This window comes from Canis aureus, chromosome 6, assembly GCF_053574225.1.
Source record: "Canis aureus isolate CA01 chromosome 6, VMU_Caureus_v.1.0, whole genome shotgun sequence".
Taxonomy (NCBI): domain Eukaryota; kingdom Metazoa; phylum Chordata; class Mammalia; order Carnivora; family Canidae; genus Canis; species Canis aureus.
The window spans coordinates 71,964,030-71,986,934 of NC_135616.1; the positions used below are offsets into that span (position 1 = coordinate 71,964,030).

Genomic DNA, 22,905 nt, shown 5'->3' on the forward strand with positions numbered 1-22,905 from the left:
ACACTGTATATCACTTCTTCTATGTTAAACATCTGTGTAAAATATGTGTGTAAAGTGCCTCATTTTCCAAATCATTTTCCTGTGGAATTGGAATGTGTCTTAAGCACTTAGCTGTTTTTTATGCGATAGTAACAATCCCTATAAAATTAGCCAATATTAAAAATACAGTAGTGCTGACTACTCAGTATTGGCAAGGGCATCCTCATGCACTTGTTGGTAGGAATGTAAATTTGCACACCTTGTCTGCACGGCAGTTAAGGAAGAGTTAAGCAGTATGCCCGCAAAAAAGGTGAGAAAAACCTTTAAGTTAGCAATTTTACATACGAGAATTCATCCTGGTTATGATACTCATCTCAATTTTGATTGACAACTGCAAAAAATTTGAATGACATGATTGCCAATAGCAGGAGATTAATGAAATAAATGATGGCATAGCCACATAATAGAATTCTACGTAGCCATTAAAATGGGTTGTTAGAAATGGGTTTGGTGACATAGAAAGGCGGTGCCGATACAATTATATCTCTGGAATAATAGCATTTGTTTTAAATATTATACATGTGTGCATAAAGAAAAAAAAGTTAGAATAGTTGTGAGTAATGGCTTTTGTTGAAGAGGTATTTTTCTTTTCCTCTTGGGTGAATCTTCTTAGTTTTATATGATAGGCATGCATTGCTTTTAGAGTTAAAACACTTATGTGAAAAAAAAACCTGCTACCTCTGGGCACATGCTCTTTGAATCAATCTGGCAGGAATGGCCCACATTGGGGGTGAAATCTGATGACCACTTTCCTTCCCAAACCTAACCCACCTAGCTCAGCTGTCCCCCACCAAAGGAGCAAGGACCCTGCTCACCACGCTGTCCTGGATGCACGGGGTTCGCACAAGCCTCTGGACTACATTCTCCACGGTGACTCCCAGCCAGTTGAGTGCTGCCCAGCACCAGAGGTAGTCATAGCCACCATGCCAGAAGCTCACAAATGCAAACGTCACAGCGGTGGAAAACAGTGTCCCCAGCAGGCCATGCTGGGACCCGCCTACCGGAATGTACACATACCTAGAGAAAGAAGAAGCTATTAGGAGCCATGCAGTGGGCTGTCCCTTTACTACCACCTGCACCTGCCCTTGATTCTCCTGTCACACATTGAGAGTGACCACGTGAAGATCCTTCCCTAACTCCAGGAGGCCAAAGAGCACTCCTTGAATTCTCCAACACACGAGAAACCAGCAGAAACACAAGCCTCGGTTCTGAGGGGCTTTGGGTCACAGGAGCACACACAGGCTCCACAGCTCTCATTACCAGAGCAAAATAACACTTACGCGAGGCAAGGTGAGGAGTCATAAATTTACAGTTGCTAAAAGGGGTGTGCCCAACCCTGGAAACCCAAGCACAGAACGGCAATTAAGCTTCCAGTTACATGGGGACACCAACCATCAAGACAGGTATATATTTTACAGCTCAAACTATTATGTTTATGGTAAGCCCAATATTTGAGCACAATCAAGCTCCTAAATAACAGGAGCGGGGTGCAGAACACGGTTGCCAAGACCCGTTGCTCCAGCAGCTTTCCAGGCAAGGTGCCCAGAAGGAGTAGTGACTTCACAAGTGAAGAGAAGAGTTCTGGGTTCACAGGTCAACCAGATTATTAACCAAAATGCACAGCGTCCCGGGGACATGCTCTCCACTGCTGAGGCAGCCATCTGACTACATATAAGTGGGACCATCTTCTTCAATGGGTATTTCCCAGCTGGGGTTGGACAAAATTCACACCTTGGCCCGGTAGAATCTGGAGAGGTAGGAGCATATCCTCCTGGCAGCAGCCTTTTAAAAAACTCCATAGGCCGCTGGTCTATGGTGAGTGCTTTTTTGTCCAACCTTCTTCCAGGAAGGAAAAATGTAATCATCATTTCCTGGATACGTAGTGTGTTCCAGGCACAGCACTACACACTTTACACACATTGCTTGGTTTGATTCCTTGAAGCACCATATGGTTTACACCTGCTGTTCCAGCGTGCCAACCAGTTTACAATCTGTCCTGTTTATATATTATCTTACTATTTTGTAGGGAATGTTATTTTGAGAACCATTTTTGAATAGACTAATTTTACAGACAAGTCAAAAAAAATAAAAATGGAAACCACTCCTCAGTCAATAAATATTTTTTTTTAAAAAACTATAGGATAGGTATTTTTAAATATCCTCCTTCACTCTCAAATGTGCCCCAGTTTAGGTAAAATTATATGATCAGCTTAAACAGGCCCATTTTGTAGGTGAGAAAACCGAGGCTGAGGAGTGAACTTGAGCAAGGCACATGACCAGGAAGGGGAAGAGCCTCGATGCACACCTGCAACTGTGGCACCAAAGTTAATGCTTTCCACTACACCTACATCTTACACTCCCATCTAAAACAAACCAGAAAGCACGTGGGAAGGTAGCCATTTCAGAAATAGGTGAAGCAAATCAAATGCCTTCTCTTGTGCAAGAACAAGACCATCTTGACAACTAAATTAGCAAAAATGTATCAAGCACTCACTACAGATTACCGGATTCTCCATCTGCTGTCAAGCATTTACTGCAGCCTCCGGGGCAGGCCTGGCATTATGGGAAACACAGAGATATAAAAACATTGTTCCTGCCAAAAAGGACAGGTATAGCTGTTTGTGAAACAATAGCAAACGTGTCCTGGCATTAAGCTCGATGACATGGTATAAAGTAGACGAGGAGAGTGTAAGAGTCTGGAGAAGAAGGAAATGAGTGGAGGCAAGCGGACCCTAGCTGGGCAAGCCCAAGAGGATTCATTCTGCTGGGAAAGGGGGGAGGAGGTTGGCTGCTGCATCCTGGACCTAGAAGCGCCTGGACAAGGAGCCAGAAAAGCCTGACAACCCCAGGCGCGGTAGTTTTCGTTGATGTTCTGCTGCCCCCTAGAGGCGGCTTGGTTATTGGTGCAGAACACTCCGCAGAAGCAAAAACTGGGCCCCAATTCTCTACAGCCTCCCACCTGCGTGGAGGGAGCTGCTGCCCCACCACGGCACTCCACGAGGCTGCACTTCACTTCGTACAATGGTGTGTGTAAGAAGGTCGCATGCAGATGCAGATATAGATGTAGACAGATATAAATACAGATGCATATATATGTAAATATGTAGGGGGGTAAAGGGAGAGAGGGAAACAGGTGTTCAAATTCAGAAGTAGGAGGAATGGCTACTGTTGACAGAAACTGTGCACATAATTTTATAAAACCAGGTAACATTAATACCAACACTCTTCTCACCCAACATAACTATTTCTTGTTGACCTTTTTATTGCATCTCACTATGTGAAGGTGAGCTGCGCTCTACATGTCAGGAAATCCAGCGTAGAATAAAAGCCTCTCACCATCCACACCAATGGATTCAACTCAAAGGACACGTTCTCACGCTTCTGACAAGGCAGTGTCTAGCCCCATAATTACATGCACGGCTATTTTAGGGACTCTTGGCAATAGTGGGCTTTGTAACTTTGCCTTCCAAATGACAGCCGACACAAATCTGAGAATTCCTTTTATTCCTGAAATTCAGATACAGCAGGGCTCCAAGGACACGAGGCTGCTTATTTTAAGCCTAAAGAGGGTATGGCTTCCGGACTGGGAGATTATAAAAATCCCTTCTTCACTCCTAACTTCTGGAAGGCAGAGGGTGCATCAAAAAAGGAGAGTAAACAAGTTATTTTCTTTTACAAATCCTACCAGTCTTGTGTCAGCTCCGTGATTAATAAAAACAGAAATATGTCTCTCTTTTAGAAAAGCAGTAGTATGACCCCACTTCCCGAGATCCACAGCACAGTGAAATTGATTTCCCAAAGGAAGAAAGCTTTCAGTATCACCTTCTCAGCAAAGTAAAAAATAAAAAGATTTTTCTTGTCAGTGACTGTGAGCTTGAGTCTGCACAGGGCCTGCCCCTGCCAGGCAGCCTCATGTGGTCACTGCTTGCAGAGAATGCTGCTTGAAGGAGTTAGCATCCACCCGCAGCCGCCTTCTTAATTTAAAACCATCTCACGGAATCAGCACAACATAGCAAACCCCCAACTCACGAGGAGGAACTTCTATAAAATGGAGATGTTATTAATAACGTCTGCCCTTTACTTAGTGTCCGTGAGCCAGATGCTTTATGTATACTACTTCTAATCATTACAACAACCTAGCAAGGAACTAATGACTAGGCCTGGTATACATGCAGGAGAGGTGAAATCTGAACCTAGAATGCTCTGGTTTCAGAACTCCAAGACCTATGACTTATTATGCCTTTTTTGGGGGGGGTGGGTAAAAGAAGCATTTCTTGGTGATATGTTCCTCTTATTTAACCAAATCTTCAAAGGTGCCTCCACAAAAACATTCACCAGCATTTTACTAACTGAAGAAATGTCCTTTGTAGGGAAGGAATCTTGCTGGGGAGAAGGATGCTTAGTATTTACAAAGGAGCTTGGGCCAAGGAGCACTGGGCCAGAACTCCAGAGGTGTAAGTACAAATTTTAAACAGACTAATGAGTTTCCTTCTGTCCCACAAGCAGATAATACGTGCTATCCTGACCAGGCTGGCATCCTGCAGATGTCTGACTACAAAAGAAGTGGGGTTTAAGAAGTCAATGGTTGGCGGGGGCTGGGGGGCTGTTGCTGAGTATGTGAAAGGAGAAGAAGATGTGCATCTCTCTCAGATCCACCGTGAAATAGCATCCTACAGATGGGGGGAGGGATGCGGAGAATCCATGTGGTAAAGACATTCATCCTAAAACCACAACACTCCCTTTTCCCAGGACCTACACAACAGCTCCTCAGCCTGGCATGTTACCTTCAAACTCTTTGCTGAGGACTAATCCCAGACCCCCTTGGGGTAAGAGGATAAGGGACCTAGGATAACGAATGCCTTGGTGTTACTCATCCGTGGAATGAGGCGAGGTGGGATTGCAGGGTCCCAGTCTTCAATTACCTATTGCTTGGCAGGGCTGGGGCAGGCAGTGGCTCACATCCTTTCCAGCTCTGCCATATTTTTCCATCTTTACTTTCCACTGGTTCTCTTGGCAAATCATGAAATCCTGAACAAATGGGGCTTTTGCACCTCCACGCCTTTGGTCCTACCATGTTCACACCCTCCAGCCTCTCTGGTTTTCCAACTCCTATTCAGCCTAAAAATTTAGCTGATTTTCTATCTCCTTCCAGAAGTCTCTTGAATATTCCCACTCTCGATTTAACCCAGAGCACCTACTGTTTGTACCCCTGACTGAACAGTTACTCATCAAAAGATGTCTTCTCTATTACATTGTCATTTTGACTAAGTTGTCAGCTTCTTTCTGGAAGTGCTAGATGTGTGATGTGTGTACACACATGTGCATATGTTATTACATAGTTCCTATTCAACAGTATCTATGTACCTAGCAACATAATTTTCATAGCCTTCAACAGCTTTTAAGCCTGTGATAAATTGTTACCATGCCACAGTAATTAGGAACTAAAGGGGGATTGTAGGGTCGTGCCCCAGTTACTGGGAGAAACTTCAGAGGACACCCATTCCTAAAGAATACAGACACTTGAAGGACCCTGAAGTCTCTGTACACTTTGTAATCCCCCTTCCCCTATCAGAATCAAAACCATGTGACTCCAAACCACTAGACCTGTCTTAACTTCAGGAGACCTCACAGATGACAAGTACTAACTTGTAAAGACTAGACCCTTTAGTAGTGGGGAAGGGCAAGACTTCTGGTTGTGTTACCTTGTTGGTGAGGTGACCTCACCTTGGCTTCACCTGGGCTCTAAGAGGGGCTCCTGCTTAGAGATTTTTGCAGAGCTGGCCAGGCTCTCCTAAACTCAGCTCCAGGGCAATAATCCCTGACCTGACCCTGGCCTGACCCTGGCCCATATTTGTGTTTTCTCTCCCATAGCCCAATCTAGGTAGTGGACAAGGACCTCGTGTTTAGCTCTCACAAAGGAAGCTATAGATCTGCTTATAAAAAAGCTTTCTAAAGAAGATGCACGCAGTAAAGAAATCACTCTGTCCAGTACAGATCATAATGGAATTTTAATAAGTAAAAACCAGCAGTTGGTTAATGGGCAACTCTAGACTTTATCATCTCCAGAAGGCTAAAAGAGGTCCACTTTCAAAGCAGAGGGCACATTTTGATATGGGCTAATTCTCAGCTCTTTTACTGAGAGATGCTGGCTGTAAGTTTTATATGCAACTCTGAAAAAATTGCTTATTAAAAAATGCTATGTCCTATTTGGCAACAGAACATTGCAGAATTTATAAAATAGAGATTAAACTCCGGCTATATTTAGTCTACATTTAAACTTCCAGGTTCATGTAATTAGATGCCAACATTTTTTTTTTAATTAATCTTTTCGTTCCACAAAGTCAGTAGCTGAGTGGGTTGGGGTGCTGTGCTGATAAACTCAAGCTTCTAGCGTCTATCCTAGAGAAGCATTCAGCTCTACCTTCACAGACTAAAACCCAAACTCTAGGTCCCCCAGATCTCTACCTCCTCCCTGTGGAAGCAGTTGACAAGAGAATGAATGGCTCAGCCCAGCCTTCCTCATCAGCAGAACACAGTCCAAGTACCAACCGCAGCAAACTGGGTTTAGGAGACCTGTGCTGGCCACCTGGAGATGTGTCCTTGGTCCTGCTCTGCCACTTACCAATCTCTATAACCTTGAGCTTGTCAGTCTGGCCTGCTAAGCATAAGTGTGTACGTTGACCATACTCTGGAAGCACTAAAACCTTCTTTGGGTGTGAGCTGCTATGAAGATCAGAGGAAACAATCTATGTGTAAGGAGTTTGGAGATGTCAACACCCCATATGAATAGGAGGATGCATGCTTACTAATAATGAGCCAGCAGCACTGCACTTGCATTCAGGAAAAAACGAAACGCCATTGTCATAATAATCAGATGCCTTTCCTCTATCTTCTATAAGTATTTGAAGGTGCCAACACCTCTGTCCTGCTTGCTCAGAGATGTTCTTTACTTAAAACCATTAGACTAAAATATGCCGTGATCAGAACCAAGTTGCTTGGTGCTTGAGGGTCTAAACTGTAGATTCAACATCCCCCCATGCAGACCTGTTGCTTATAGCTAGCCCAGATGGAGGTCGTCTGTTCTGCAAACATCTGACATTGGCTAGAGGAACCTGTAGAGGGTATGTGGGTGTGTCAGGGTACAGTGGCCCCTACAACTTGGTCCATCACCAACATTTCACTTTCAAATCACTGCTGGCCTTCCACTCAGCTCCCCCTTGACCTACCAAGAACAAGAGCCACCTGACCAAATTCTTTCCCTATAATGGGTGACTACTGGGTGGGCAGGGCTTAAAGAAAGTGGCTTTTATAGTTTACTTATTCAACCAGTTTAAAGCAGCCTGGTAACGCTCCAGAAAGTTCAAGCCTCTGTAATACAGGAGTCTTTGCAGCACTACAATTCTCAGACTGGAACTAAAACAACATGCAATACTTCAAAACTAACTTCCAGTCACAAATGGAGGAAGTAAAGGCCCAGGTGGAGGTGACCACAGACAGGGGTACATGCTATTTCCCTCCATGGAGTTTCCACTCCTCTTCTGCTTATAAGCACATTGAAGCCTTGGCTCTGGGGCCTATGTCTATTTTGGGTTATAAATAAACACAATATAAAAGAGATTCTTTGGAGATTTGAGCAGAGGAGACAGAGTGGGATTTTATACTCTTTAGTGCTATGGAGCTGAGTCTAATCACTAATAAAAAGGTTCTTGAGCCTCAGTTTAATAACCACCAAGATCTCCTGGCTGCCTGCCTGTCTCCCCACCTTCCTCCCAAGAGGATGCTAAAAGCATCTATAAGCTTCCCTGGGCCAGATGAAAAGGAGGGGTGTATGGAAAGTCAGACGAGAAGGGGCAAACCCAGATGTCTGCATGGTGTGGGTCTGTAGGATTCTCCATCTCACAGTTGCAGGGAAAGGGTTGAGGGGAAAGATGCCATCTTCCTCCGCTCCTAACACATTTCCCCACTTTTGCTTCATCAGCGTATCTCAAGCCCTGGATCAAAATTACAACAGTCCCGGGCACATGACTCCTCTCATAAGCAATTGTTCTAGTTCTCTCATATGCTTCCTTTTGGTCTCTGCCTCTCACCTGCATCCTATCCAGTGCCACCCTGCTGGTGTAATCTTCTAACTTATGGATCATGACTGTTAGGGTAATGTTCACTATAAAAATGAACTTGTACAACCCAAAAGTTGCTGCATTAGTACAATGCCTTGAGGGTCTCTAGAACAAAGTGCTCTGAAGACAAGTGCAATAAAGAAATACCTAACGGACGGATGAAGCATTTCATTCTCCATCTGGGTTTATGGTGTAATGATTTGGAGACAGTCGTGTTAGACAGGGCCCCACAGAGGCAGGGCCCACGGCCCTGGCTGGTACATAGTCTATATTCCCATAGCAACACGGTATATCTTACACATAAAGTCCAGTTGGTTGGTTATTCAGGCCAAAACAAAAATTAACAGCTAAGGAAAAGAAGTTGCAACTTCTGTGTCCTTGGGGAGCATAGTGTCTGACAATGGCAGCCAAGTCCTTGTCTTCAAGGAGTCCTGCCTACAATGGATTCCCATCGTATTATGTCCTAAACTAAAACCTACCTGTTTGGATTTTACAAAGTCATTCTCCAATTGGCTCCCTCCTCTGCCACCAACGCCACCTTCTGAGTTTCCAAAATAGATTTCCCACTCCAGCCAGTGAACTTCATTCTCATATAAGTCTGGGCCCTCTGACCATGCCAGCCTTTCCCCCACCACGGAAGACCCCTGGCTATCACTGTCACCCATTTTCAAAATGGGTTCAACATTCACATCAAGGAAAATTTCCCCTGCCAATCTCACAGAATGCTGGTGGCCCTCGGATTCTCCATCTCTTCAGAATTCATGTATTCACCGTGGCCTAATTTCCTTAGACTTGTTGACTCTGAATTCAGGGGTGCTCACTAAGTCCTGACCAACTAACTTCCTTCTTTCCTTCATCCTCCTCATTTCCCTGATTCACCTTCCTTCCATTTCTTCTTTTCTTTGACTGTACTCTCTAAACAAAAGATGATTCTCCAGTTAGAACGTATGGCTTCATAAGTAAATGTCATCATTCACGTCTGCTGCCACACTGTCCTCTAAGGTGCTGTGGGTTTTGCAGAGTAACATTTAAAAAGTCAGACTAAATCACAGATACCAACAGGAGGTGGCCTGAGCCAGGGGACAGTTGGCAGGGACTGAGAAGTGGAACGTGTGCCAACTCCAACTTCCCCAGGAAGCTGCCAGAGCTACCCAAAAGAAAAGGGAGATTTAACCAAAAAGCAAAACTTCAGTGTTAAATGGTTTTTTAAAAAAGATTTTTAGAGGGGGGTGCAGAGGGACAGGGAGAGAGAAACTCAAGCAGACTCCACACTGAGCTTGGAGCCCAATGCTGGGCTCGATCTCACAACCCTGAGATGGTGACCTGAGCCGAAACCAAGAGTTGGGACACTTAACCAATTGAGCAACCCAGGTGCCCCAATGTGTTGAATGTTTTTAAAATTAAAGCACCCAAATTGGGAGGTTTAAGATTTGTGGTGTTAACTTTAAAAGCTTCAAATAAAACCATGGACATGCCCATCAGTGTTAGGTATCTGTGAGAGGAGGGTGTTCTCGAGGCCAACAGGAGCGTGGCTTTAATCCTTCAACTTTTTGATAATATCTCTTCCTCTGTCATGAATGTCACTTCCAAGTCCAACGCATATTTTGGCTATAAGAGAAGTACTGAGCTGAAGGGTCAAGACCACTGTAGGAAGTAGATTAATGAACGAGCCCATACACTCTACCTTAGAGCATAGAGAAGGGTGGGAGTCTGGATGGGTAAGTCACAGTCATGGACTTCAGTGCTGGTTCCTTCCCTGGGCCTTGGTTTACAATCAAGAAAAGGGCTAATGGAGAACTAGGGGGTGAGGTCTCTATAGCTTAGAACATGAATGTTCTAGAATGATCAATCAAAATGGCATGCTGTTTTGCTACTGGTTTCTGCTAAAAAGAGAGGATCTATCTTTTCTAATGGATTTTCAAGACATGGACTGCCTGAATTATGAGCTTATGCTTCTGAGTTTCCCATTTCTCCACCTCCCTGCTGCCATAAAGCTAACTTGTGAATTAATGTGAAATGCATGAGGAAAGGGTTATCTGAAGGAAGCCTGCAGGGAATCCTGAGTCAAGGTGATGAATCCTTTCCTGGTAGCAAATTTCCACCCACCAATCTATCTTCTTTGCCAATTCAGACACTTATATTCTTGACCTTCTTAAAGAGTAACAGCCCATTGGTAATAAAAATGCTCATCTGGGGTGGCCATACATGGGGCTTAATGCTCAGAAAGGAGAAAAGTGGAAGAAAAAATGCCAGCGGATATCACACAGGCACCATTTTAAAAACAATGCGATTTGAGACTGTTTTCAGGAAGAAGAAAAAGAAAGGTCTCAGGCACCGGAGTGATTTTCAAAAAATAATCAAAGCAAAATGGCTGCTGGTAGTAATAATGAGGCTACTCCCTCTCTGGACTGAAGTCAGCACTCTGACAAATCAGCTCTGACAGAACTGTTTCAACTGTCTCTCATTTATCATAATTATGATCCATAATCCCTATCAGGCATGATACCTTTTAAGGCTGGGCTCTGGAAAGGAAAACTGATAATGCTTGGGTTTGGGTACGAATGGCAATAAATCTGTAGCAGCATCCAACACAACCACGCTAGCACAACATTTACGGAAACAAAGCAAGAACATCGTCTCATGCCCGGAAAACAATGCCCCAATAAGCATTTTTCCCTTAATGCAGTGAGAGGCTGCCCAGATGACACTGCTTATTCGAAAGATCCCATGGTAATTGAATGAACTCTTGAGTGCACATTAGAGATTAATATTTTAAGAGCTGGCATTTCACAGAGACAGTCTAAGAGTGACATTCAACGTGTGTTACAAAAGGCAGAGTGTTCTGTAGATTAAAAACGCCACCATTCATGCAGTAAAATCATAAGAAATCCACAGATGTCAGGCGTGGACCTGGATATTAACACGGTAATCCGTGTTGCAAAGCAGTCCCATCCTGGGGATTGAGGAAAGAAGTGGACCGTAAGAACGGCATTTTACTTGCTCCCCAGGCTCCTTTTCAGTGTGGTCAAGATGAGGAAAGAAGTTATATGGGTTGGAGAGTACTGTGCTTGACTTTTACCTTCCTCCTGAGAAAGGTGGGCAGAGAAAATGAGGAGTAATCAAGTAGTACTCAGCCACAAGGGGCTAATGTGGCTGCAGAGAGAAACCAGGTCTTGAGTCTGGAAAAGCAGAGAGGCAACTGGGGTGCAAATGAAAGAAGGTGCTGTTCTCAGATCTTCCCTCCCACATCACGGACGGTCCTACCATCCAACACTACGGCCAGTGAAACTATAGATAAGAGCAGCTCCCAAGAGGAGCCATTTCGTGGGAGCCAAGGAGCAATAGTATCCCCTTGGAGCTCCTATATGCCTATGGAGCCTCATCTGTCCAGGCTACATCCACTAACACAAATCTAAGGCCCAGTAACCAGTCCAGAAAGCCTGGGCTTCCAACACCATCAGCCTTCCTGATAAGAAAGGAAAGAGCATGGAAGAAACACAAATCAATCTGAGTCATGTGCCCAAACACAAGGTGTAGGGCAGAAAGTAGCCGACTGAGTTCATGATCTTTACCTTAGGTGGCATAGATGAGGAGGTTTATTTTGAGACCCCAACAGACAGACCCTTTTTCCATTCCATGGTCAAGGCTAGAAGACAGGGAACCTACTTCCAGAACATTCTCTCTTCTCCTAGAAGGAATTTCTGGAATCCCACAGGAGAGAGGGTTTGCTGCCCATACTGTAGAGCATGGAGATGCTAAGATGAGCCATGGGCTTTAAATACCAATGCCTCTTATGAAGACTGGAGCCAAGAACCATCTAGGGGGATGCTAGAGAGGGCTAGTATAGGGGGCAACCAATCTATCTTTGAGTTCAACTGTGGGATCAATATTCCAGCCCATCTGGTTGTCATCATGTCTGCCACACTTTCCCACTGTGTTGGTCACGACAAGACCCCTGGATTCAGGTTGAACTCAAGGGCTTTGTCTTAGTGACCTCCACTTGGAGTCCCAGTACTGTGATTCTCAGTCACGTCAGTGCACCGTGTTCTAGCTCTTGAGTGACGAGTTTGCTGGAGCGATGGAAATCTCAACAACACATTGGATATCAAAGAGGACTCCCAACTCACACTGGCTAAAAGGTCTCCCCAGCCTGAGGTCCCTTCTGCTCCTCTCACTAACATACAGCCCTGTCTGGTGGGTTGGTGGCTGTTCTCTTCCTCAGCACCAGTAGCTGCACATGTGGCTGCCTCCAGCACAGCTGCAGAACTTTTGGTGTTCTCTCCAGCATCTCTTGCACTCTCTAGGAACCTCTCAGTCTCTGGAACTACACTGCAGTGTTGTGTGCCCAACATCACTCTCGATGGGAGCCTGCATCAGGGTCTCTGCTGAGTCTCATGAAGCTCTCACCCGAAGTTCCCCTGGGAGTGAGACACCCCACAGCATCACACCCTGAGCAGGGTACTGGACTCCATAAAGGACTGAGCTCCTTCCCATGGCTCTGGGGGTGCTCAAATACTTCTGACAAGGATATTCCCATGGCAGTAGGAAGTGCTCAATGTAAAATGTCACTGTTTAAGGCCCAGGTTTCCAGAAATGAAGCATTCTAATGGTGACCTGAGTTGCACCTGTGTAACCTGGCATCTCCTTAACTGCTCCCAAATCATGCATGCATTTATGTGTGTTTGTGAAGGGAATGTGTCTATTAAAAATATGCCGAGTACCAACTATGGGCAAGGCCCTGCAACAGAAGCTGAAATAACAAACAGGTGAACAGCACTACCCTGGGCCTGTCTGGAGCATACAGACTGAGGTACAGTTAGAAATTGCAAGTAAAAGCAATCAATCAATCAATCAATGCAGCCCAGAGATCTAAATGACATGCACATGCTGGGGGTGTGTAGGGGAGGACCCACAGAGAAGCCCACATCTGAAGTACAATAAGAAGGGACACTGAGAGAAGGCTCTATTTTGTCTGCACTGACCAGTAGACACAATTCCCACTTAATCCTCACAACACTGACAAACTCTTACCAAAGCCAATGTCAGAGAACAGTCATCGCTGCCTGCTCAAATCTTTCAAAGAAAAATACTCTTTTGACAATTTGGGGGGTACTTGGGTGGCTCAGTCAGTTAGGCATCTGCCTTCAACCCAGGTTATGATCCTGGGGTCCTGGGGGATTGAGCCTCACATTGGGCTCCCTGCACAGTGGGGAATCTGCTTCTCCCTCTGACTCTACCCCTTCCCCTCACTTGTGCTGTCTCTTTCTCTCAAATAAATAAATAAAATCTTTTTTAAAAAAAGTTGATAGGTTTTTTTTTAAGTAATCTTACATTTCAATTTGGAAAATCAAAATGGTAGGCCAGAAAGTGACATTTGGGCACATGAGACACAAAATGAAATGAAGCTTTCTTAACGAGTTACCTAGGGACCAAGTGCACCTAGACATCACACCTCAATGTTGGTGTTGCTGCCCCAGGAATGAGCCTGGCTCAGCAGGCAGGCCCCTCCATCACCCTGAACAGTTATGACCCACGCAAGGAAACAGAGTATCTAGGAGACATAATTATAATCCATGCCCAGCTCACCTCATAGGATTGTAGATGATGATCAAATAAAACAAAAGGGATAAAAGGGAACTGAAAGTTAATGTAAAAAATGATTATTATACTAGCAGTATATGGATAATAGTATATTAGGGATACAATCATCTATAATAATCAGGGAAGGAATTTCCATTAAGTTAAATATTTTGCTTAATAAAGAGGAGAGAGAGAGCAAAACCAGACTGCTTGCTTAAGCCAGGCACTGTGCTAAACATTTTACAGGTATTAATTCCATTTTCAAAACCACACTGGGAATTCCCCTACCCCCTCCCACTCCAATTTATAGATGAGGAAAATGAAGCCTAAAGAGGTTTTTACTTTCCCAATCAAAAAGTGAGCAGAGCCTGAACCAATTGGTGAAAATGATAAGGAAGCTTTCTGAGCTGTCTGAAGGTAGAAAAGGCAATAAAGCTAATGGTAGAAGGGAGATTGAGATTCAGATCTGATTCCAAAATGCATGTTTTCACTAAATCAAGTGGTTTCCCTGAGATAACTATGGATGTTAGGCATAGATGACTTATATGCTTAACATTAAAAAGACAGTTAATATTTAATCCAATATTTTAGTTTTTAAAAATATCTTTTGGGTTCCTAGTAGGTGTCAATCACCATGCTCAGTGCTTTATACAGTATTTCACATGATTTAGATGGTACTTTAGCATTTTTTTAGTGCCTCAAAGTAATTTTTGTGCACCTAAATTATCATTGTACCAGCAAAGCATAACAGTTCTAGATTAGAATGCCCAAACTCAGTACGAGATGACAAAAAATCCAATGCATTTCCACTCCAATCCAGTGGAAAGTTATTATACCACCTCCAAGTCCAGAGGGAACAAGAAGGGATCTTGGAGGCCATCTGGGGTATGGCTCCCCTGTACCATACCCACAGCCAGAAGTCATTGAGCCTGTATCTCAACACTCTCAGTGACTTAGAATTCTCCATTTCTTGAAAAAGTCTTTTCTACTTTTTTTTTTTTTTTTTTTTTTTGGTAGGACAATTTAGATTGAAAAGAAGATGCTTTGTTGTACTTTTCACCAATTAATCCTGGTTCTCCTTTCTAAAGTAACATAGAATAAATGTAGCAGGTCTTCAACCAGCACGCAGCCTGTCAAATATCTGAAGAAAGTTCTCATCTCTCTCCAAAGTCTTAAATGTACAACTGACATATCCTCAGTTTCCTTATCTTTTTTTATCTGGTTCCAAATGTATCATAGTCCCCCCTTATCTAGATATTTCCTCATTTGTCTGGGTTCCTCTGGGATTGTGGTACCTGAAGTGATTGAAAATTTATGGAATGACATGAAAAATGAAGAACAGACTAGGAATATAAGTTCTTTTTCTAAGCATGTATCCATATAACTAACAAATATTTTCTAAGCACTTACTATGTGCAAGTGCTAAGTACTAGAGACACACAGGAATGTGCCATGTAAGACTGACTCACAGAGCACATATCCAACCTCTTACACTGACGAAACCCGTGGGGACAACCAAAGCTTGCTCCCACTGCTTTCTTTAGAAAGTCAAGACCATCATATAAGAGGGTCTTCATCTTCTTTCCTAACTAACCACTGGCACCTATCCACTCATTCACTTGTGTTCCCATAGTGGAAGAAATGGCCTTCCCATGTCAAAATTAACTCTGCTCTTTGGTTCTCTCCCTTTCAGCCTCCTGAGGGACCATGCCCCATCAGTTATCTCCCTCTCATCCTGCATCCTCATCCAGTTTATCTGAACTGGTTCTCTCCTTAGCATAAAGACCTATACCAACTCCTCCCATTTCATAAACACCTTTCTTTCATCCCACAACTTCTACATCTTCAGCTTTGATCCTAACTTCTTTTTCTTCATGGCCAAGTACTTCCAGATCCTTGAAGGAACAGTCCACATCCAATCTCTTAGTCCTGCCATCCCACCACTCCCTACCCTATTGCAGTCTGACTCCTGTTCCTCCCTATTCCAGTTAAATAACTTTTGCCAAGATCATTAATGTCCTCCAGATTGTCAAAGTCAATGGATATATTTAGATCATTCTCTTATATGTCTTGTCTGTCACATTTGGCATTAACTATATGCCTTCCATGTCTTACCATTATGGGACTACTTATATTCATTGTAGAAAATTTAGGAATAGATACATTAAAAAATCCAAAAATAACTACTGATAACCTTTTTTATATCTTCTGTGACATTTTTCTATAAATACATATAGACACATACTTCTTGCAAGACCAGGATCACACATGTACCACTTTAGGAAAGTGCTGTTCCCCTAATCTACTATGAGCATACTCCCATATCTCCATATTTTTTCCTCTATTGGCTCCAGTGAAACCACTCTCTTCATTTTCCTTTGACCTCTAGAGCCATTATTTCTCAGTCTCCATTCTCTTCTCTTCTGTCTAGTTCTAGAAACGTCAGCAACTTCTCGGGGCTCCCTCCCCAGACCTCTCTGTGTTCACTCCAGGAGACTGTATTGGCTCATTAACAAAGCAATTACTGAAGTGTGGTTCATCTACCACATTAGCCAGCAAGTCAGCTACACACGGAATAGGTAAACAGTGATGCTAATATACACAAAGTGCTCAAGGCATCTCTGCTACACTAATCAGAAGGCAAGAAGAAGGGGGAGGGCACCTGGGTGGCTCAGTGGTAGAGCATCTGCCTTTGGCTCAGGTCGTGATCCCAGGGTCCTGGGATCGAGTTCTGAATTAGGCTTTCTGCAAGGAGTCTGCTGCTCCCTCTGCCTATGTCTCTGCCTCTCTCTGTGTGTCTCGCATGAATAAATAAAATCTTAAAAAAAAAAAAAGGCAAGAAGAAGGGGGAGGAAGAGCTCTAGTGAAGCGTGCTGCTGGGGAAGTGACTTTGCACACATGAAGACCAATATGAGGGCAAGGAAAAGAAGAAAAAAAAAGGATGAAGGAAAAATGACAGAGAAGCATCAAAACCAAACTCCCTCCTTCAAACCTTTGCTGAGAGCTGGATGTGTCATGCAAGTGCTGAAATGCACTACTGAATGGGCATGAAGGAGCTCCTAACTACCTCCTTGCAATCAGCCTCCAATAATCACTGTACATGGGAACCCTTGTGAGGTGACCGTGAAGCAGCTCTCCCTGGATTTCACTCTGCTAAGAGTTGAACCCTCCCCACCATGCTTCCCAACCACCACTTCACATTGCCTTCCACTCCCTCCCACCCCAATTTTGCCTTTCAGCCCCTTTCCACGTTAACATCATAAATCTGCCAAACCCAAATGATCACCCTGACCTCTAACACAATTTTTTATGCTATTCTTAAATCCTTACGGTTTTCATAACTATACAAGTTTTCAGTTGTTTTATATTCTGGACTACACAGGAATGCCATAGGGCTGACTCCTAGTATGTTACTTGAATCCATACCCCAAAATGTCCACTACATTTCTGTATTCCTCTGGGTACTTGCCACAGGCAGAACCACCTGATCCAGGGCACTAAGATAAGGAGAGGCCTTAAAGCACAGTGGTTATAACAGAGCATGAGTTCCCCCCAGGGCTCTGATCTCACCTTCACTTATTAGTTGTGAGGCTGTGGCAGTTTATACTCACTGCACCTCAGGTCCCTAATTGATAGAGTATAAAACCCATAGAGATGTAAAGATTAACTGAGATATTGAAGGAAAACAGCTCAAACAATGTTTGGCATACAGCAAGCACTCAACAGACATCAGATGTCACTGTGACAAAGACAACACATTTAGAAGCGGTCACATGAAGAGACAACAAGGGCTCCTGCTCTTCTATCAAAGCACTGATGTCCTCAGGTCCATAGCAACTTCAAGTTCCTTACCTACACCCACCTCTTGACCTTGATAACTGGATTAAAAAGAATTTCTACAAAGCACTCTTTCCTTTAGGAACATCACATTCCTTAATAAACTGGGTAAGTGGAAGCTCCGAATGTCATCAATTCAGATTAGAAAAATACACATTATTAAGTATCTTCTCTAATTCGTGTTTCTATGATTTGCATAGCTAATATATTTTACACTAGAGTGTTCTAGAAATATCAGTATATTTTCTGTCTCCTCGGTGTTCAACAGCTACCGAAAATTGAACTGGCTTATTGCATGATATTTGTGAACTGTAATCCTGTAATTAAGGCTTCACTAGTCCCCACAATGCCAGTGTTCTGTAATGGTTAATATAATATGAGGAAGTTTATGTCATATTCATTTAATCTTTGTCATTTTCACTCATTCATTTATTACTTCAATACCTACTATGGGCCCCCACTATACACCAGGCACTGGGCTATGTGCTGGGGGTACACACACTTCAGTAATGTGTCTGTGAAAATTTCATGCCACTGGACAGCTCTTGTTTCACCTCTCTAAATGAACTCTCATTAAGGATTTTATGAAGTGGCTCATAGTCTTCAGGCATTATACTGGGCATGATGGGGAATATAAAGATGCTAGAAATATAATCCCTACCCTAAGTTTATAATCTGGTTGACAGACAAACATTGAAAAGGACAGCAGTGTAAGACAGCATAAGTAGCACCAAAACAAGGATTTGAATTAACATTTATCCAGTACCTTCTATATGCAGCCACTTGGCTGGGCACCTGCCATATTTAAGCGTAGGAGGTAGGCTAAAAACTCCTAGTTTTCCAGATTTGACTTTTAGACTCAAATCTGTCTCTGAAACTGGCATCTTGTCACCATATCATGCCAACTCTTAGCTCTTCTTCACCTAGACTTATTTATGCATTTATACAGATTTAAGCAATAAAGTGTAGAATGGTTAAGTGTCTTGCTCATATTTTAAAATTATGAATAGGTTTATTTTTTTTAAGAGTTCTTAACCTTCAAATCCTACAAACTCCATAATTAAACCAAATACCCTTCTATCTGCCCACCAAAAGTAGCCCACAATCTTGCCTGGAAGCCAAGAAAAAAAAAAAAAAAAAAAAGTCAAGAATTGCATAGGCCAGGAAGGAATTTACCCAGTCCCAAGGGCTCAGACTAAACTTCAGCTAGGGACTGGAATGTGGCAATGGATTTAATGTTTAAACCAGGAAAGAAGGTAGCCACTATCATCACAGCTCCCAGTTCTTTCTCTGAGAAAAGGTATACATACAAAAGAACGTTGCAGACTACCTGGCCCTCAGTAATCATCAGCTTCTGCAATAGACTGAATTGTGTCTCTCTCAGATTAGTACACTGAATCCCAACCCCCCAGTGTGATGGTATTAGGAGGTGGGGCCTTTGGGACCTAATCAGATCCTGAGGGTGGAGTCTTGGGAATGAGATTAGTGCCCCTGCAAAAGCAACCCCAAAGAGCTCTTTTGCTTCTTCCACCATGTGAGGATTACAATGAGAAGTCAGCAGTCTGCAACCAAAAGAGAATTTTCACTAGAAACTGACCATGCTGAAACCTTTACTTCCAGCTTCCAGAACTGTGAGAAATAAATCTTCGTTGTTTATAATCCACCCAGTCTATTACATTCTGTGACAGCAGCCTCCTTCTATCCCATGGGCAGTGAAGCTCAAGGTTTGGCATTTCTTTTTTCTAAGATTGATTGATTGATTGATTGATTTGGGAGACAGTGTGTGTGTGTATGTGAGTGAGGCAAGAGGGTTGGGACAGAAGGAGAAGGAGAGAGAAACTCAAGCAGCCTTCACTGCTGATCACAGAGCCCAATGCGGGGCTTGGATGCAGGGCTCGATCTCATGACCCTAAGATTATAACGTGAGCCAAAACCCAGAGTTGGATGCTTAACCGACTGAGCCACCAGGTGCCCCAAGGTTTGGTATATCTTAACCTGCAAAGCCTTCAAAGTCGAAAAGAAGAGGAAAAAGCAGATCCACCACCACGCTCTCCTCTGCTCATCTTGACTGACAATGTCGGTACTGTCCCTCACCACTGGCTCTTTCCAAACTGCAGTTAAGTGCTCTGTACCACAAACATGGCTCAGAATAATCCAATTTTGAGAAAAACAGCAAAGCATGAGAGAGACAAGATAAGCCATTCTCATGTCTTTCTTAAAACAAAACAAAAACAAAAGGGAAAAAAACCTTTGAGGAAGTCAGATATGCTCTCAACCTGTTCTTTTTCTTCCTTTTTCACAATTCTAAAAGAGAATAAGCAAAATAATAATAATAAAAGACCACTTTTAGAAACTAAACATCAGCTCAAAGGTGGGTCTTTAAATGGTACACGAGAGAAAATGGGAGGACCCAATGCCTTAGTACTAAGGGTTTCCAAGTCATTTTAAGATTTTGTGGGAAAGGAAAGCACAGGGAACATTACAGAGTGGCAGTGCCAGGAGGTGGTCAAACCAGAAGAAACACAAATAGTGGATTGCAGAGTAAAAAACCTGTAGGGCCTTCTGATGTCATAATGGACTGAAGCCCTCAACGGGCCTGATTGCCACCAGAGAGGGTTACTCCCAAGTTATTTCAGACTAATCAGGTTCTTGGCCTCATCAGAAATGTTTCTGGGTGGAAATGCAGTTAATTTCTCAGATAATGTTATGGAGACTGGTGCACATTTTTCACTAATGTCACATACCCAAAAATACCTTCATTTTCCTGGGTATCACAATGACTGGACAGCCAAGAGAAGGGACCAGTCACTGCAGAGCTGCCAGTGTAGCATCATAATCAGATTAAATCCTGGCCAGGCACCTGCAGACCAGATCTAGATCTCCATCTCTAATGTGTGGTCCCTGGGACATTCAGTGGGAAGGTGGGGCCATTTTTGTGGATGGCAGCATTGCATAGTGGAAAGATGTAGGTTGAGGAGCCAGCCAGGCCTGAATCCAAATCCTAGCTCCACTGCTTAAATCATCCGCATGACTATCCAAAGGGAGCTAAAGTCTGTCTGAATAGTAATATAATGAATGGAATTAAAAATCAACTCTATTACTAAAATCTGCTTCACGTTAACCTCTACTGACAAACCCCTCTTCTAGCACTTAGAATCTACTCCAATGATTTAACAGGTTTTTACCAAGTACCTAATAGGGGCCAAGCAGAGATTAAGTTATTTTCAATTGTAAATAGAATAGACAAGGTCTCTGCTCTTATGGAGCATTCTATTGGAAGAGACTCAAACAAGTAAACAAATGAGTAGGTGATATACTTTCATTAATAGTTTCTGTGAAGAAATAAAGCAAGATAAAGGGCTAGAGTCAAAGCACATAATTTAGAATCCCACCATAGATGGCATTGTGTCACTCACTACTTGTTTCTGCGTGTTTATCTACATCCTGAACCAGGAGATAAACCTCTTGGACATACAAAGCAAGCCTTGTAAGTCTTTTTTCCCTATGACATACATTAGCATGCCCAGTATACAGCAAATGCTCAGCAAATTCCCATCAACTAAGAATGAACTTACTAAAGAATATTCTGCAAGTCAGACATCATCTAATCCCATGAACTACCTTATATTATAAAATAGAAACTTTGGAAATGCAGTCTCCCCACTACTTCCAGATGAAGAATTCCTATATACTTCTCATCCCTGCAATGTATCTGACCCCAAGAAAGTCCCAATCCTTCCATTTCAAATTCTTTGGGCACCCTTCCCAAGGATGCCCCATCATACCATATACCAGCCATCTGACCCCTATCTATGGATACATGGCCGCAAGAATAACTGACAAAACTCTAAGTGGATCAATAGCTGCTTTCCTCTAGAGATATTTTGGAAGTTTGAAAAGGGCAGAGATTGTTTATCCATTTAAAAATGAAAGTATTTTCCTTCCCCACTTTTCCAAAAGTGGTAAGCCCTTTCAACCAGGACCCCTCAAAACTGACCAGGAACGCAGAAAGAAAAAAGTTACCAAATCTATTTCCTAACACTAGAAAGTTAATTTTTCCTTTCCTGTCTCTTCTCCCTAGCAATTCTCCCACCTGAATCCCTAAATACCAGAAACCACTAAAGCCAACAAAAACAGATATGTAAGACCCAAAGTCAAGTCCTGGCAGGTGGCAAACGTCTGCTCTTCAGGACAACTGCATTCTTTATTTCCAAGTAAAGTAATGAAAGAAACATAGGGCCGGCCAGGTAGGAGTCACTACCTTCACTTAAAGCTCCACTATCCTGATTCCTTCTGTAATAGGGACCACTATACTTTGGGAATAACATTTCATATTCACTTGGCTTTAATCCAACTACCATTTGTTGGATACCTTTTAGTAGAAGGGCCTGTGCTAGGTGTTATAAGAAATTCAAATGTAAGAAGAAAAATCTTTGCCACCAAGTAACCTGCAATATAGTATTACTTCCAAATACAAGGTAGGATCAACCATTATCACCACCCAAGCTAAAGAACAGATCCTAGGGATCCAGGTCCACATAAGGTGTACCCATTTGCCCAAGACACACACTGAAGGCCAACTAGGAAGACTGTTCTTCTGGCCATCTAAAAAATGTGTCCAAATGCCCATGTGGACAGTGTCATCTGACCTGTTCCACCCACATATTCCTGGTCACCTAGATAATCAGGCAATAACCTTGTCCATTCCATTCCTGACAATAGCCAACAAAAACTACTACCCAGGCAGGAGAAATTCATGCAGAAATGTGACTTGGGCTATTATCTTTAGGCCAAGGAGGTTCCAACTTTTGAATGCTGAACCAGGGATTTATGTAGTTGGAAAGGTGGGAGGAGGTTGGCTAGTCTGAGATTCACCTGTTGTCTGAAGAAACGGACATCTGTGAGGGTATTTCCTGTAACAAACCAGTCCTTGACATAATAAAGGTTTTCTCTCCATATATTTATCTAGCAATTTACTGTCAGTTAATAACATGATGCATGTAATTCCTTATATAAGCTATATGCTGAAAATTTGGCCCCAGCAACACATAGCCTCTCTTCCTAACATCTCTTTCTCATCCATTAGTCTTTGGTCCCACGGGCCCTTATCCATGTTCCTTTAGCCCCTTGGGGATAAGGACTGCGTATGGGTGACAACCAGCACAATCTATAGGAAGTTTTGTGTATATTTTGGGTCCTATGCCCCTAAACCCATAATGCTATATACCCTTCCTCATATAAAAGGACAAAATGTGTAAGCCCTTCAGGAGGTCACTGGCTTTGAGCTGCTTTTCCAGTGGTACCGAATTATACTGAATCTGATATACTTTCC

General features: G+C 43.1%; 1 protein-coding gene across 6 annotated transcripts in view; it reads right to left on the bottom strand.

Moving 5' to 3' along the window:
* HHAT (hedgehog acyltransferase) overlaps positions 1-22,905 on the bottom strand; it is a 347,101-nt gene that overhangs the window by 106,088 nt on the left and 218,108 nt on the right. For 5 of the 6 annotated variants that reach the window (XM_077902212.1, XM_077902207.1, XM_077902213.1 and 2 more), the window contains one exon: positions 855-1,056. In XM_077902212.1, the coding sequence (XP_077758338.1) occupies positions 855-1,056 (202 nt within the window). The remainder of the gene's footprint in view (positions 1-854; positions 1,057-22,905) is intronic. The other variant, XM_077902208.1, reaches the window with a different exon arrangement.